This window comes from Rana temporaria, chromosome 1 (assembly GCF_905171775.1).
Source record: "Rana temporaria chromosome 1, aRanTem1.1, whole genome shotgun sequence".
Lineage (NCBI taxonomy): Eukaryota > Metazoa > Chordata > Amphibia > Anura > Ranidae > Rana > Rana temporaria.
The window spans coordinates 580,540,673-580,558,712 of record NC_053489.1 but is presented as its reverse complement, the minus strand read 5'-3'; the positions used below and the strand labels follow the sequence as shown (position 1 = coordinate 580,558,712).

Sequence of the window (18,040 nt, the reverse complement as noted above, 5' to 3'; positions counted from 1 at the left end):
CTAACTCTGACCCTCTTGGCACTTCACCAATGTCTGAGGCCCCTATCATTATTTCTGACTCCAATTCAGAACCTTCAAAGCCTACTCCTTTGGGAGTCATTTCAATCATAAGTGTATTTGACAAGATCAATATAAAGTCTTATCTGGTGGATGCTCTAAGCTTGGCCGTGTCTATAAGAGTTCAATCTGCTGATTAACCACTTAAGGACCCTGCCTGTTTTTTCGATTTGGTGTTTACAAGATTAAAACAGTTTTTTTTGCTAGAAAATTACTTGAAACCCCCAAACATTATATATATTTTTTTCTAACACCCTAGAGAATAAAATGGCAGTCATTGCAATTTGCCGAGTAAAATGATACCCAACATGTCACGCTTCAAAATTGCGCCCTCTCGTGGAATGGCGTCAAACTTTTACCCTTAATCTCCATAGGCGACGTTTAAAAAAATTCTATAAGTTGCATCTTTTGAGTTAGAGAAGGTCTAGGGCTAACAATCGCAGTGATACCCCACTTGTGTGGTTTGAACACCGTTTTCATATGCGGACGCTACTCACGTATGCGTTTGCTTCTGCGCGCGAGCTCGTCGGGACAGGGCGCTTTAAAACTGTTTGTTTTTTCGTTTTCTTATTAATTTTTACACACACACACAAAAAAAAAAATGGGTCACTTTTATTCCTATTACAAGGAATGTAAACATCCCTTGTAATAGAAAAAAGAATGACAGGTCCTCTTAAATATAAGATCTGGGGTCAAAAAGACCTCAGATCCCATATTTAATCTCAATTGGTAATTTGAAAAAATTACGACAAGAAAATGTCCCTTTTTAAGAAGAAGCATGGGCGGAAGTGACGTTTTGACGTCGCTTCCGCCCTGCTATGCTATGGAGATGGGTGGGGGCCATTTTGCCCTCACTCGTATCCCAGTCGAGCAGGGGACAGGACCCGATCGCCTCCGCTTCTGCCGACGGCTCCGGTAAGCGGCGGAGGGTGCGGGAGGGGGGGGGGCCATCTCCCGCCGTCAATAACGGTGTTTTAGCGCCGAATCTGCCACAGACTACCGTTATCGTTTACAGGACCGCTCACTGAAAAGATGGATCTCTCGGTTGTGGCAGCAGCTGCTGCCGTTACCAAGATATTCATCTTTAAAAAAATGACGTGTGTATATATACAGTGAGGGGTCCTTAAGTGGTTAAGTAACTATAGACAATTTTTATTTGACTCCTATATACTGAATTTGTTTTTCAGTTTAGTTACACTTTGGGTGTGACTCTTTAACAACCCTTTGAGTATTGCATCTCAATGATGAGTTAAAGAACAAAGTCAATCTAGTTATTTTGTTTTGTTAAATTCAGTTGATTTGTTCAATTTGTATTCGGGATTCGAAATGTGTGGTATGTATTTTTGAATGTTCTTCAAATTTACATTTTTTTTTTTTTTTTTTTTTCTCAATTCAAACCGCTCCAATTGATACATTTTGAATCCGTTGACTCGAACATTTTCGTGTGGTGTTTTTTCTTGTTTTTTTTCCCGATTTTGAATGCAGCAGCTGATTCACCAAATATCTGATTGTTATTTATGCACATTGATCTTGTTTGAGATAAAAAAAAACAGTCATTGCTATGCTGACAGTTTTATTAATTTAATCCTTAAGCTGGATACACACTATAACAAAATTTTCTGCATATTTTGTTTCCTTTTAGATTTACCAAAACAAACCATATAATAGGTGGTCAAACCTAAACACTTTCAATTTGTATGCAATCAGGCAGGCCCTTGCACTACATAGTTGAAGGTAAATCTGAAGGAGATCGAACAACAAAAGTTGTATAGGGTGTATCCAGCTTAAGAGACTGGTCTAATTGTTGCCCATCTCGTATCATTTCCATGTGCTATAAATGAAGGCATTGCCAACGAGCAAAGAGGAAACTGCTTAAAGTGGTTGTAAACCTGAAAAAAAAATAAACCATGCAAGACAAAAGCATAACGGGCTAGTATGCATCGCACCGATGACATTGGCACAAGCATGCAGGTTTACAAGATCATTACAGTATGTATATATGTATGTGTGTGTGTGTGTGTATATATATATATATATATATATATATATATATATATATATATATATATATATATATATATATATATATATAACTAACGTATCATACTTGCCAACACTGTGCAGTTCGTTTTGCAGTCTGGCCTTGATCGTCCTCCTCTGGGGTCCCCCAACAGCTCCTCCCCGCATCAGATAACCCCCTAGGAGAAGCGCTCTCCTGGGGGGTTACCTTGCGGGCATGCTCCCAATGCCAACATTTGGCATCCATAGCCACTGAATGCTCGGCCTGGCACCCGTGTCATTGGATTTGATTGACAGCAGCGGGAGTCAATTGCTGTGCTGCTATCAATCTATCAAATGAAGAGCCGAGAACCCTAGGCAGAGAGATGGTGCGTCCTCGGTGTGGGACATATCAGGGCTCAGGTAAGTAAAACAGGGGGGCTGGGGGGCCAGTGACTGCCAGAAGTTTTTTCACCTTAATGCATAATGTAACTTTGCTTACAACCACTTTAAGCTGCACACTATACAACTTTTGTTCGATTTCCTTTAGATTTATTTTCAACTACAGTCGTGCTCATAAATAACATATTCTGGCAGAATTTGATTTCTTGGCCATTTTTCAGAGAGTATGAATGATGACACAAAAAAAAATTCTTTCACTCATGGTTAGTGTTTGGCTGAAGTCATTTATTAATCAACTGTGTTTACTGTTTTTAAATCATATTCACAACAGAAGTTGCCCAAATGACCCTGATCAAAAGTTTACATACCCCAGTTCTTAATACTGTGTATTGCCCCCTTCAACATCAATGACAGCTTGTATATCCACCAGTGGGACCCGGAGGAGTTGCCAATCCCAATGTAGGTATGGAAAGAGCAAATACCCTCCAAGGTAAGTGTAAGGGACTTAAAAGGCAACAAAGGAGAAAGACTATTAACAAAAAAATATGTAAATGGTATTAGTAGAAATGTAAAATGTATTCAGGTGCAAACATCACCATTGATAGAACTAGTAAAAACAAAATACAATTATTGATCGTAAGTGTGTGGTATTTGTAGATATTCAGCCCGAGGAGTTTCAGGACAACGGTAGGGTCCCTTCATCGGGCATTTAATGCAAAGTGTGGCTACCATAGCACATTCGATCAAATAAGACTTGCACTGCATATACCTCTAGGTGCTGTGCCGACTGGTGGAGTGTGGCCGTGGAATCGCAGGGGATGTCGTGGGGGGGGAATACAGAATGAAAGTAGATATTTAACTAAAAATAACCAATAGTATTGCGTGGCTAGGCGCAGATTAGATCCGAGCCCCAATTGAACAGGTAGCACTGATGGATCAGAAGGCTCTTGGCAATGGAATATCTTGCAATAAACATGCCATGAAAAAAGTAAGCAGTATCGTGGTGTGGACTGGATGAAAGATGCAAGCTTCTTGTCAACTTGTGTGCATGTTATCAGGCCAAAATCACCAGGGTATGTAAACTTTTGATCAGGGTCATTTGGGTAGTTTCTGTTGTGATTATGATTTACAAAGAGTAAACACAGTTGATTAATAATAAATAGCTTCAGCCAAACACTAACCATGAGTGAAAGAAATGTTTTTGTGTTATCATTTATATTCTCTGAAAAATGGCCAAGAAATCATACATTCTGCCAGGGTATGTAAACTTATGAGCACAACTGTGTGTAGTGCAAGGTCCAGCCTGATTGCATGCAAATTGAAAGTGTTTAGGTTTGACATCATGTTATATGGTTTTGGTAAATCTAAAGGAAAAAATCCAAGGACAATTGTTTAGAGTGTATCCAGCTTTACAAAGATTTAATTGTGAATGTAGCCCTAGGTAAAAACTGGTTATAAACTTGCAGATGTGAACGACCAGATTTCCCAAACAATCTGGCAAAGTATGTCTGGTTATATGATTGGAGCATCTTATTTCTGCCACAGCATGAGGAATTCATTGTAGATGGCCCAGCTTGCTTTCCTTGTCTCTAATGATATAAGTAGGGGGTGTAGTGTCGTCATGTAGGATCAAGCCGCATGCTTGGCTGGAAGGGCCCCTAGCAACCAGTCTCTTTGATCTCTAACCAACAACTGAAAACTCACCGCTAACGTGCAAAGCAACGAGAAATGCACTAGATGGCATTACCATTATTTCTAGACCTAGACCTTATCTAACATTATACTGATTGGATAAAATGTTTGCGGCAAAGTGCTTTAAATAAGTCCTTGACATCATAATGGGGTTGTGTTCTGCTTGGTCTGTTTCCTGGCAATATTTACAAAACATATATAAAAAAGGAATTTGGCTTGGTACACCAAATAATTTGTGTTGGAAACTGAGCTTGTGCTTAATAAGGGGCTGAATCATTCCCAAGTATTATACCAGTTCTATTTATACACCAGAATTAAATGGAAAGTGCCCTTCTAAAGTAACGTTCATGCTTATTTCACATCATTTCTGGTAGTATTTTTACAGATGTTTTACAAATAGAAATAACTCAAATTGAAATTCCTAGAGTTACAAAGTGTTTTTTTTTTTTTTATCTCATTGCAATTGTTCTCAACACCCTGTTTGTGTATTTGGCAGCTTGGGGTGCAGGGCCTGCATAAAAACAATAGTTGGAAGCTGAAAGTCCTCTGTCCACATTGTCCAGCGTAGATGGAGCCTAGGTTCGCATTGATGATATGCGGGAACCAGTGCGATTACAGCACTGGTTCCACATCGCATCTCTCCCACAGGCAGTTCACACTGCCTTCTGCGAACCGCTGCTGTCAATACATTGTGAGCCTAGGGTCACTAAGTGCCGGTTCACACTGCAGCATTGTCCAAGATTGGATGCGATTCACGCTGCAGGATCTCTGTGCAATGCGATTTCAGCCATACAGATAGTATGGCCATAATCACGTTCGGACCAAACTCGCACAGGAGCCTTTTTTGGTCCACAGCAGAATCAGATCGCATGGGTGGTCACACCCATGCGATCCGATTCCTGTCTGAATTTGCAGATCGCACTACGATGTGCGAACTGATTTGGGGGTGCCAATAACTTTTAATTGACACTCCCAGCAGTTTGCATAGGGCAGTGTGAACTGCCACCAGAATACATGTGATGCGTGAACCCGCAGTGGATTAAGAGGGTTCCCGCATCGCAGCAGTGTGTACCGGCCCTGATACAATGCGGGAACCAGCGTAATTACTGTGCTGGTTCCCGCAGGCAGTTCACACTGCCTTCTGGGAACCTCTGCGGGTGTCGCTACATTAATGACACCCCCAGATCAGTTTACAGATCAAAGTGTCTACTGTGAACTCACACAGGAATTGGATTTCATAGGCGAGTACACCAATGCAATCTGATTTCAGTGAGGAGGGGGGTCCCTACCCTTTTTTACTGCAAATTTAATGTGATTTCAGCCATACAACTCTATGGCTGAACTCGCATCTCACAGACCTCGCATTGGATCGGCACCTGCAGTGTAGGTGCGAATCACATACGATGTCGAAGATCGTGCTAGTGTGAACCTGGACGGAAAAATCTGATCGTGTATGGTTAACTAACTTTTTAATATACAAACTATTTAACCCTGAAAAATGTCAAATGTGACATAAAGTCGTCCTATCCTGCTAAAAAGGCTTGGAGGGAGGGATTTGCTTCAAGTGGGATACATGCATACTCTGTATATGCCAGAAAGTGTCAGTATTGGTTAGAAAAATCCTTTTGTTTTACGCTATACCATTTTAGCAGAATTTTTATTTTTTTAATACATTTCTGTGTTTTGTTCTCTAGGAATGTATAAAAGCTCCTCTGACAGAAACCCCCCTCCTGTCAGCCCACAATCCTCAGTGGACAGTGAGCTCAGTACATCCGAGATGGACGAAGACTCCGTAGGTTCAAATTACAAGCTAAATGATGTCACAGATGTCCAGATATTGGCCCGGATGCAGGAAGATAGTGAGTATGGAACATTTTATTAGAAATCTATTTTATTTTCATTTTATTATGTCACGTTTTGTGGACTGTATTGTGTGACTAACTTTGGATTAAGTCTCACATAATGACAGCTGAACATAATGGACTATATGTAAATAAAGAATATAAAAATGTGTGTGCGCGCGCACACACACCCCTATCGTATTCATGTAACTCATAATACTAATGCAGGCCATACACAGAGCAAATTTTTTTCTTTCAGGAAAGAACTTTTGCACGATTCCCCCATCAACATAGTGTTGACTGGGCAATCCCTCCCACTGAGTCCGATGCACGGACGAGTGCCCCCATAGCAAGAGGCTTGCTATAAGGGTACTCAGCGTGGGACCTGAGAAGAGGAGGATTAGGGCTGCTCTGTGCAAAACCATTGTACAGAGCAGGTTAGTATGTTTTTTTTTTTTTTTGGGGGGGGCGGGGGGGGGGGGTTAAATTTACCTTTTTAGTATCTTTTTAGGATGCATGATTAGACTCCATATATTACGTCACTGAAGTGAAATATATTGTCCATAAAGAACCTCCTAATTTAACCTTTTTGTTCATTTTGGCCCCACTACCCTGCCATTCAGCTGTCAAAAACTAAAGCCTTCTCAGCCTATTAGGCTCACTGGGCTTGGGGGGAGGTGTTTTGACTTTTGCTTTTTTTTTTTTTCTTCTTCTTGGCCAATAAAAGCACACACACAGACGTTTGTTACAGGTGTCATGGAAATTCCACTATACGCTACGCGTAATCCATGTCACTTTCAGCCTTATGGTATAATGCATCTTAGTACGACCCTGTTTCTTGTATCTTCCCAAGTAAACAGATATAGTCACCGTCCTCGCATCCTTGGCTCCACAGCTCAACCAACTGACCGGCTGATCATCGGAGCGATCTTTATTCATATAACAATAGAGCTTAGTTGCTTCACAAATCGGCCAAGCAGGAGGAGTTGTACACAACTCAGCCAATGAACAGTGACTTGGGGAGTCTTATGGGCGTGTCTGGGCTGGGGCAGTGTATATGATTTCCTGTACCTGTAAGCCATCATCTTCAGATAGACAAAGGAAGCTGCATTGGTTGGTCCTAAAATCATGGACCCTGCCCCCGACTGTAACAATTCAAAGACTCCTGTTTACACCATTGGCGTGAATCCTTATTCTACATTGTTCAGAGAACAATGCATACCCGTATTATCCTACCATTCCTGAGGATGGGAGATTATCTGAGATGAGACGCCATAGTCTCCCCTTAGTGTTGATCAGACACACAGTGACACGAGTGTAAACCCCCCCATAAACGATAATGTCTTTGCAAAGTGAACACATCCCCGCCCCAGACAAACGTCTGTGCATTGCACAGGGGTTCTTTGCTGGCGGACATAGCCAAATATATATATATTACATCTTAATAAAATCTTAATACAATTTCCACAACACAGGCATATTAGAAAAGGATCATTTACAGGCTGAAAAATAAAATGGCAAAAGATATGTTTAGGGGAGGAGCTGAAGAGCAGGAAAAAAACGCCAGACGCACCTAAATGCAACGTTTTTTTCATTGCATTTTTTTTAAGTAACTTTTTCTTTTTTTCTGCCTGGCGTTTAGATGTGGAGAATAGATGCCCTGTGTGCATGAGACAAAGTTCTGACCTTTCACAAATGCATGACAGGAAGAGGAGATTAAAGTAGTGTTGTGTCATCAAAAAAAGATCTTCAGCACCTAATTTATAAGTGTATCTGCACTTGCACATTTTCTTAGTCCCCCTGCAGAGTCCTTTTAATACCTGTTAATCCTGCCTGTGAAGTCCACCTAGTGCAGCTTCCTATGATCTGTGAGTGATGCTACACTACTCCTGAATTCCGAGTGGCGCTGCCACTTTCATGTAGGCTGTGCCTGTTTGCACTACAATGGGATGTAAAAAAAATGAGGGCATGGCAGTTGTCAGCATTGTTGCTGCCAATTCATAAGCCTGTATGTTCTGAATCCACACCTGACCGCACCTAGCCTTGCCCACTGCTTTCTGGATTGACAGCACTGCATATATTGCTGAAACCCCTCACTGTGATCTGCAGTGTCTAGGAGGGGGAGTGTGTGGGACACATGAAAGAGGATCTGGCTTGGGGCAGGTAAAGGAAGTTTTTTTGTATATTTGTAGGTGGATGAGAAAAAACATTTCTATATGTCCCAGCTTATATAGTGCCAAGAGAGCCTGATCTGTGCTGAGAAAAGGAGCAAATGGTCAACATTTCATAGCTCCAAAAGTACTGCAGATGGCAGTAAACTGCTATGAAGCTTATAGTTTGTTTTGAAGAAATATTAAGTTATTTGTGACATGTTCTGCTGGCTCACAAATTGTCTTCCTTTTTGACATTAAGGTCTTCGACAAGAGTATGCAGCTTCAGCTTCTCGTCGCAGCTCTGGTTCATCGTGTCACTCCATGAAAAGAGGGGCGTATAGTGACCAGGAACTTGATGCTCAGAGCTTAGAAGATGATGAAGAAGGAAGTCACCATTCAGGTCATTTGCCTGTAAGCAGATACTCACCCTCACCACGTCACTCTCCTCGCCCCTCTCCAAGACAGTCTCCCAGGAACTCTCCGCGCTCCAGGTCTCCGGCACGCAGCTTGGATTACAGAGGTGTATCCCCTCAACCCATGCTTAGCCGTCTACAGCAACCCCGCCTTTCGCTTCAGGGCCACACCACAGACTTACAGACAAATGTGGTGAAAAATGAAGGTAAATTACTGTTAAAAAATAAAAATGTACTTTCTGTTGGATATCCATTATTCTAAGCAATTCTGTGTTATGTGAACCTATTTCAGAGGATTTTTACTTTTACAGAGGAAGTATAAACTCCCAATCACTTGTTCCCTTATAATGTTCAGTTAAAATCCTATGGTGATCAGCTTTTAACAGAAGCAATCATCTAAGGCTACAACTATTCGGAGCAGCATAGTTTTGCTCAGGACCGCAGTCTTAAAGGATTGATTTGAGGTAGTTTTTCATTAGATTTTTTCTAGTCCCCAGAATATGGGGTTACATGGAGCTCTTTTCATAAAGAAAATCTTAGCAGCAGCAGCTTGAATAACGGATACTTACTTTGGAAGGCAGAAGTTATTTAAATCCACTGCACTGTGGTGATGGCACCATTTTCTTTTTTTATTAGTTCACATGCTTGTCAGATAAATTACTTCCAGCCAAACATTTTGTTTGGTGACATGAGGAGAAAACAGGAGAGCGGGATCCTCATTGGCATAACTGTAATCATTTATTTGACAAAAAAAATAGCGCACTTACCGTTAAAATACTTGGCAGAATAAAGGTTAGAACTTTTGATGGTGTTTTTTATTGCTGCTTTCAGTATTGGTAAAGTCTGAACCCCCTTTCTTTTGCACAGGCATTACAGGAGGGGGAAATTTTCCCCAATGGGGTTACAAAAAGAAGCAAAACCCTAACAAACTTAAATTCTTCTTTCTTTTCAATTAGGGCAAAACACATATTTTGGCTTGTGATGCCGCGTACACGCGGTCGTTTTTTGTGATGAAATAAAACGACGTTTTGAAATGATCGTGTGTGGGCTTTATATCGTTTTTTGACTTTTAAAAAACGACCAAAAAAAATTCGATCATGCTTTAATTTTTTATGTCGTTTTTCAAAATGTCGTTTTTTGTGTCATAAAAAATGATCGTGTGTGGGCTAAAACGACGTTTAAAACAACGTTTTTAAACCCGCGCATGCTCAGAAGCAAGTTATGACGCAATCGTGAATGGAACAGAGTGCCGTTGGACGTAACCGCGTTTTGCTAGAGCATTTTGAAAAAACTATGGTGTGTAGGCAACGTCGTTTTTTAAAATGAAGTATGAAAAACTTCGTGTTAATTTTCTTAAGAAAAAAATACGTTTTTTACAAGACAAAAAACAACCGTGTGTACGCGGCATTAGGCTTCAGCATTACTGTTATGGACTTTGTGATGTCTTTCACCCTTGGTTACTTTGTGTAATGTCTGGGAATTCCTCTAACCATACAAGTCAGGCAATCAAACTGTGCTGGAATCCTGGAATTTCAAGCTTTGATGCAGATGGGACGTTTTTCTTCTGCTTTTTCACATCAGAACTTTGGGTAGACCATTCCCATGATTATTAAAGCGGTAGTTCACCCTCCTTCACCCCATTATTCCATTACTTTCGGCATCGTAGCGCGAGCTACGGTATGCCGGTCTTAAATTTTTAATCCCCGTACTCACTGTGCTATTGTTGATTGAAGAATCCGACTCCCGCGGGGAATGGGCGTGCCTATGGAGAGGGATGATGATTGACGGCCGGCTCTGGCACGTCACGCTCCCCGAAGACAGCCGGAGTAGGTCTCGGCTATTCACAGCGCCTGCGCACAGGCTATGCGCAGGCGCCGTGAATAGCCAAGCCTATTTCGGCTATTTCCGGAGAAGCGTGACGTGCCAGGGCCGGCCGTCAATCACCTTCAATCACCTTCTCTCACCATAGGAACGCCCATTCCCCGGATTCTTCAATCAACGATAGCACAGTGAGTACGGGGATTAAAAATTTAGGACCGGCATACCGTAGCTCGCGCTACGATGCCGAAAGTAATGGAATAATAAAAAAAAACATTTTTTTTTTTTTTTAACAGGGTGAACCCCCGCTTTAAGTTTGCTGTTATGCTGCACTATTATAGCACTTTGTAGGCTGATAATAGTCCTAAAATGAAGTGTGTGTGGTTTCCCCCTCCCTGCCATCAGTTCTGCTCCTGGAACTGTCATCTTCTGGGAAAAGGGTTGCCCCCCACCCACCTTTTTATCAGATGGTTCAGTAATTTCCTGACTGAAGCTCTAAGGCTGCTGTGACAGCCTGCAAAACAGAAAAGTAATTGATGCAAGATCTCATCAGTATTCCAAGCCAGGTTATCAGCCAAGCAAAGTATGTAGACAGCATTAAAGATGTGAGAACTGGTAAATGAGATGACTGTCCATTTTTCTTTCATAGGTAATAATTAGACTTGTATCTGTTCATTTATCCTTGAGGCATTTGATCTCTCACTGTTGTATGTTGCTCAGCACTCTTTACTTATATACTGTTTGTATTTTGTTTGCACAGAGAAACTGAGACGGAGTCTTCCAAATCTCTCCAAGGCGACAGGCATTCAGACCACAGATGCTGTAAAAAACAGCAGAAGTTGTGAGTCAAATCTGCAGGTCCCAAATGGAGGATCCTCCCGAGCGCTGAGCACTTCCAGTAAGTGAAAATTTGTGTTGCTTCACATTGCTTACTGAGTTATATAATATTAGGTGTTCTATAATGAGAATGGATTGGTAATGTGATCAGCAAGTGCTCAAATGTTAAAGGAGTTTTGGGGTTAGTGCCTTCCCCCCTTGATTTGGCTTTTTAAAAGTCCAGTAGGACAGACCTTCGGAACAGTAAATCCAGGACACCTACGGTAGATCTGTGTTGTCGCATCTGTCAACTTTCCGTAGACCTCAAATAAAAGGTGTACTTCAAGGAGTGGTGCTTTCAGTCTGGAGATCACATCCTGAGATGTTTGGCAGTCATCAATTATTTCTTTTTTGTGGGTTGGGATTTATTTTCACTACTGCTATAAACTGTTGCTTGTAGCAGCATGAAAGAACTTCACATCAACTCCTATGTTTTATTTGAAGCATTGATCGCATTTTCAAATTTCGGGTACACCATAAACCAAAGAAATTGGCATAACCTGCAGATACCGTATCTCACAAAAGTGTGCCCACCCCTCACATTTTTGTAACTATTTTATTATGTTTTCATGTGACAACACTAAAGAAATGACACTTTGCTACAATGTAAAGTAGTGAGGGATCAGCTTGTATAACAGTGTACATTTGCTGTCCCCTCAAAATAACTCAACACACAGCCATTAATGTCTAAACCACTGGCAACATAAGTGAGTAAGCCCCTTAGTGAAAATGTCCAAATTGGGCCCAAAGTGTTAATATTGGTTGCGGCCACCATTATTTTCCAGCACTGCCTTAACCCTCTTTGGCATGGAGTTCACCAGAGCTTTACAGGTTGCCACTGGAGTCCTCTTCCACTTCTTCATGACGACCTCATGGAGCTGGTGGATGTTGGAGATCTTGCGCTCCTCCACCTTCTGTTTTGAGGATGCCCCCCAGATGCTCAATAGGGTTTAGGTCTGGAGACATGCTTGGCCAGTCTATCACCTTTTACCCTCAGCTTCTTTAGCAAGGCAGTGGTCGTCTTGGAGGTGTGTTTGCGGTAATTATCATGTTGGAATACTGCCCTGCGGCCCAGTTTCCGAAGAGAGGGGGATCATGCTCTGCTTCAGTATGTCACGGTACATATTGGCATTTGTGGTTCCCTCAGTGAACTATAGCTCCCTGGTGCCGTTGGCACTCATGCAGCCCCAGACCATGACACTCCCACCACTATGCTTACTTGTAGGTAAGACACTTGTCTTTGTACTCCTCACCTGGTTGCCACCACACATGCTTGACACCATCTGGACCAAATAAATGTATCTTGGTCTCATCAGACCACAGTATATGGTTCCAGTAATCCATGTCCTTAGTCTGCTTGTCTAAAGCAAATTGTTAGCTGGCTTTCTTGTGCATCATCTTTAGAATAGGCTTCCTTCTGGGATGACAGCCATGCAGAGCAATTTGATGCAGAGTATGGTCTGAGCACTGACAGGCTGACCCCCCACCCCTTCAACCTCTGCAGCAATGCTGACAGCGCTCCATGTGTCTATTTACCAAAGACAACCTCTGAATATAATGCTGAGCATGTGCACTCAACTTCTTTGACCATGGTAAGGCCTGTTCTGAGTGGAACCTGTCCAGTTAAACCGATGTATGGTCTTGGCCACTGTGCTGCAGCTCAGTTTCAGGGTCTTTGCAGTATTCCTATAACCTAGGCCATCTTTATGTAGAGCAACAATTCTTTTTTTCAGATCCTCAGAGTTCTTTGCCATGAGGTGCCATGTTGAACGTCCAGTGACCACTATGAGACAGTGAGCAATAATGCCAAATTTAACACGCCTGCTCCCCATTCACACCTGAGACCTTTTAACACTGAGTGGCATGATACCGGGAAGGGAAAATGGCTAATTGTTGCCAATCTGAACATTTTCACTTAGGGGTGTACTCGCTTTTTATACCAGCGGCTTAGACATTAATGGCTGTGTGTTGAGTTATTTTGAGGGGACAGCAAATTTTACACTTTTATACAAGCTGTACACTCACTATTTTTCTTTGTAGCAAAGTGTAATTTCTTCAGCGTTGTCACATGAAAAGATATAATAATAAAATATGTACTCACTTTTGTGAGATACTGTATATATCGACTTCAACTTTCACTGATGGTATATACACTATATTGTCAAGTATTGGGATGCCTGTCTTTGCAGCTATAACCGCTTCAGCTCTTCTGGGAAGGCTGTCCACAAGGTTTAGGAGTGTCTCTATGAGAATGTTTGACTATTCTTCCAGAAGTGCATTTGTGAGGTCAAACACTGATGTTAGATGAGAAGGCCTGGCTCGCAGTCTCTGCTCTAATTCATCCCAAAGATGTTCTGTCAGGTTGAGGTCAAGGCTCTGTGCAGGCCAGTCAAGTTCCCCCACCCCAAGCTCGCTTGTCCCATGTCTTTTATGGACCTTGCTTTGTGCACTGGTGCACAGTCATGTTGGAACAGGAAAGGGCCATCCCCAAACCGTTCCATCAAAGTTGGGAGTATTAAAAATATCTTGGTATGCTGACGCCTTAAGAGTTCCCTTCACTGGAACTAAAGGGCCAAGCCCAACCCCTGAAAAACAACCCACACCATAATCCCCCCTCCACCAAATGATTTAGACCAGTGCACAAAGCAAGGTCCATAAAGATATGGAGATTTTTTTTTTATATACAGTCCCAGTGATTTTTTTTCTATACAGTTCTAGTGACAACAGACTGAGAGCCAGTTCACACCACATGCAGTGCAGTACGTGTTTTTTTTTTTTTTTCCCCCTTCATCAGAAACGCATTGAAAGTGGGTTCTATGGTTTCAAATGGCTTGGTTCACACCACTGCAGTCAGTTTCAGGGCATTCCAGTGCCTTCTAGCTCCAGGAAAAAAAAGTTATGGAACCTGGGGAGGTCTAGGTCTCAGAGGCTGGCTAGTGGAGCTTCCTTTAAAAAGCAATGGCTGTACCTTTTTTTCCTGTCACTATCCCTCCCTGGTGAAGTGGAGTGGGGCTGTATACCTGGTGCCTTCTGCCTCAGGGAGACAGAGGACTTCTGCTGATAGACTCCCAGCTCCCCTGGTGTGACCTGGCTGGTTCAGCGCACCTCGCTGGTGAGAAGTGTCCGGCGCATTATTTTCAGCGAGGGGCAGAGCCTGTGCGTTCCACGGTGGTTTGCCAGAAGTTGCATAGGCAACAAGAGAAAGCCAAGTGACGTCATCAATGGGCTTGTGGTTCCTGCCTCATTAAAGCGGTGCAGGCAGCAGGGAAAGCGGGTGGCTGGAGCGATGGTGTAATGCCCAGCAAGGCTGTCTCTATACACTTGACAGGCAGCATGGACAAACCTGCAAGCACACAAGCAGGAGAACTGGCGGCTGCTAGCACCAGCTCCTCTCATTTAAGCTGGGTACGGGGTCCCTTTTGCATTTTTTTGGGGGGATGTTTGACTGTGCCATGGGCTATTGGGATAGTCTCAGCGGTCAAGTGCACTCTTTTGGTTGCCTTTTTCCTGCACAGGGATGTATTGGGATAGGGCCTGCCCTCCTATACTGTCTCCAGTCTTAACAAAGGTTAAAGACCAGGGTGGTGGCCCCAAAAGAAAATGTGCCATTTGTTTGTCTAGGCCAGCCTTTCTCAACCAGTGTGCCGCGGCACACTGGTGTGCCGTCAGAGGTTCTCAGGTGTGCCGCAGGGTCAGTGGAGAGAAGGCTGTCAGATGAGCCTGCTCTCCTGCCGAACTGTGAGAAGCTCTGTCGGCTTCAAAATAGAAAGTAAAGTGCAGAGGAGTGTGCTGTGCTCTCTGCTTCCCCCTAGAGTGCAGTACCCGGCTCAATGAGGAATCTAGAAAGGTACTGAGCTAGAAGCTAAATTCTTTTTTAAAATGGCTTTATACATGTGTCTGCGTGTGTGTGTGTGTGTGCACATGTGAGTGCATGTATGTATGTGTGTGTGTGTGTGTGTGCGTGTGTGTGTGTATGTGTAAGCATGTGTGTAAATGTAAGCATGTGTGTATGCGTAAAGTGAAAAAAAGTGGTATATAAATCCATAGTTTTTTTTTTCACTTTATTTTTCTATATGAGTGGGTATTGTAGCGCTGCACTCCTTTGTATTATGTCTTGCTTTGAAGTTTTTGTGCTGAACTTTAGTGCTAGCTGCTTCATTTATTTAATTTATTTTTTCAACATATGATACACAATAATTTTTTATTTTCACCAATTTCCTTTAGCGCTGCGTCAGCCTTAGGGCTTTTCTCTTTTCCATGTGTGTATGCATGTAAGCATATGTGTAAGCATGTGTGTAAGCGTGTGTAAGCATATGTCTGTATGTATGTGTGTATGTTACTTTTAATCCTGACCCCCCCCCCCCCCCCATTCCTGTACCATCAGAATGGCTTTTGTAGGGCTTGTTTAATAGCAGCAAGGACTGCTGCTCCTCTGAAAAGCAATCCATGCACAGATCGCTTTTCAGAGGCATTTGACAGGCGGTAAAGAGGCATTATGTTGCTTCCTCACCACCTGTTTTAGGCCCGTAAATGCAGCATCACTACACTGCAACTGTGCAATGCACACAGTTGCGGGGTAGTTTCAGTGCAGCCCTATTCACCCTCGGTATACCTCCAGTTGCAGCCACAGCATGTGAACACCCTCAGCTGCTGCCTCTGCAGCTAAGGTGGAGAAGTTGGGGGTGGTAAAACAGCTCAACCATGTGGTTTTACCGCCCCTATGACATGTGAACAAGTCCTTGGTTCACATCTGTGTAGCTGCATGTAGGGCAGTCCATTAATTTCCGTACCCACAAAATGCAGGGAAACAAGTCCCCAAACTTTTTTTTTTTTTAAATTGCACTGCAGCAAAAGCACCACACGTTTTCCAATCTGTGGGGGTACCATTAAGAAGCAGAGCATTTGTCTGTGAGCACGATTTTGCCCGTGTTCTGCGACACACCGTAATGTGAACCAAGCCTTGGACTGGGGTGCCTCAAGACTGAAAATACTTTTTAAGGGTGCCCCGACTAGAAAAAGGTTGAGAAACACTGGTCTAGGCTAAGCTCTGCATGGGAAAAGCCTTTATGCCATAGCTGTGTGGGTAGTCTCGTTAAGGAGGAATCCGTAACTGAATGTTAAAAAATGTGGTCATCTGTCAAAGATTAAATATCTTCAATTTTTAAATCATTTAAATGTTTGAAAAAAAAAATGCAGGTCCCTGTGGTACCCGCTATACCAGTTCCCACCCAAGGGGGGAGGGAGAGGACCCAGAATGAGGATCAGAGACCCTAAGCCTCTTTACTGGCAAATATAAATTGTCACTTGATGACGTAGATGATCTGCTTAAGGTCATTTACAACACCCTTGAGATTGAAGAAGAAAGGGTATGAGGGGTCCCATGCAAGGAAATCTAGGGCATTTCCTGTCCACAGCTCCCTTGTGGATTCTATTAATTTGGAATGGCAGAATCCCAAAAGGAAGCCGCCTCTTTTTTTTTTTTATTTTTTTTTGTTTTGTTTTTTCTTTTTCTTTTTTTATTTTTTTTTTTTTTTTTTTATGGGGCCTAAAAAAGGTTCCCCCTCGAGGAAGATGCGTCCAAACCTTGGAATAAGGCTGGGTGCACCTCTTTCCAAACATCCGGACTTGGCTTTCGATGATATGGGGGTTTTGAAAGACCCAATGGACTAAAGGGGAGGTGTCCTACTGCGCAGAGTATGGGATTTCACTTTGGTCAGCATAAAACCAGCCTTAGCGGCAACCTGCGTTGCCATAAATCTGGAATGTTGGCTTTCCCAGCTTCAGTCACACTTGTCAGCCGGGACCTCGAGACACCAGATTTTAAAGTCTTTTCCTCTGCTTTTTAAAGCAGTAGGTTATTTGGCAGATGTCTCAGCAGATTCCGTGAAATTGGGTGCCAGATGTGCTGCTTTGGTGCACGCAGCCAGACAGAGATGGGTTGAGTTTGTATTTGTCCCTGCACAATCATCCGTGTTGGTCAGTGAGGCCAACCATGATAGAAAAGAATCATTAGGGGACAAGACCGAGTTAAAGGGGTTGTAAAGGTACATTTTTTCCCCCCCAAATACCTACCTTTTACCTTAGTGCAGTCCTCATTCACTTACCTCATCCTTTGATTTTTCTTTTAAATGTCCTTATTTCTTCTGAGAAATCTTCACTTTCTGTTCTTCTGTCTGTAACTCCACACAGTAATGCAAGGCTTTCTCCCTGGTGTGGTGTGGAGTGTTATGCTCGCCCCCTCCCTTGGACTACAGGAGAGTCGGGACGCTCTATACGTTGCAGGTGGAGAAAGGAGCTGTGCGTTAGTGGGCGTTCTGACTCTCCTGTGTGTGTGTGTGTGTGTGTGTGTCGCAAGTTTATTTAAAATGCCTGTAGATACACCATTGTGATTGTCATCATTTTCTAGATAAAAATAAAGTATATTGTGCATTTATGGTATTTCGAAAATAAATGTTGTTATTGCATGTGAAAATACATAAAATGGTAGACTTTAGATTAAGGTGCAATGATCTTATTTGGTGTGCATGTGCGCTTGCCAGCTACTGTGGTGCATGTGCCCATTTATGCCGTCTGCTCCCCTCTGTGCTCCTCACTGATATTTACACTGAAAAGGGCCCTGGTGTAGCTAACCTTGTGCAGGTTTTATTTTGTTTTACCTGTGAAGTAGTATTCTTTTTTTAATTTGCAACAGCTGTATAGTCTTTATAATGGTTCAATTTTTTTTTCTGTCTTATGTTTCAATGTATTCAGGTTAATGAATTGACCAAAGAATAACAGAATTGCATATGTT

At 42.5% G+C, this 18,040-nt stretch overlaps 1 protein-coding gene across 2 annotated transcripts in view; it reads left to right on the top strand.

Moving 5' to 3' along the window:
* The window catches only part of SLAIN2 (SLAIN motif family member 2), an 80,100-nt gene that overhangs the window by 46,462 nt on the left and 15,598 nt on the right, over positions 1 to 18,040 (top strand). For both annotated transcript variants that reach the window (XM_040334960.1, XM_040334961.1), the window contains exons 4-6: positions 5,844 to 6,008; positions 8,403 to 8,762; positions 11,135 to 11,272. In XM_040334960.1, the coding sequence (XP_040190894.1) occupies positions 5,844 to 6,008; positions 8,403 to 8,762; positions 11,135 to 11,272 (663 nt within the window). The remainder of the gene's footprint in view (positions 1 to 5,843; positions 6,009 to 8,402; positions 8,763 to 11,134; positions 11,273 to 18,040) is intronic.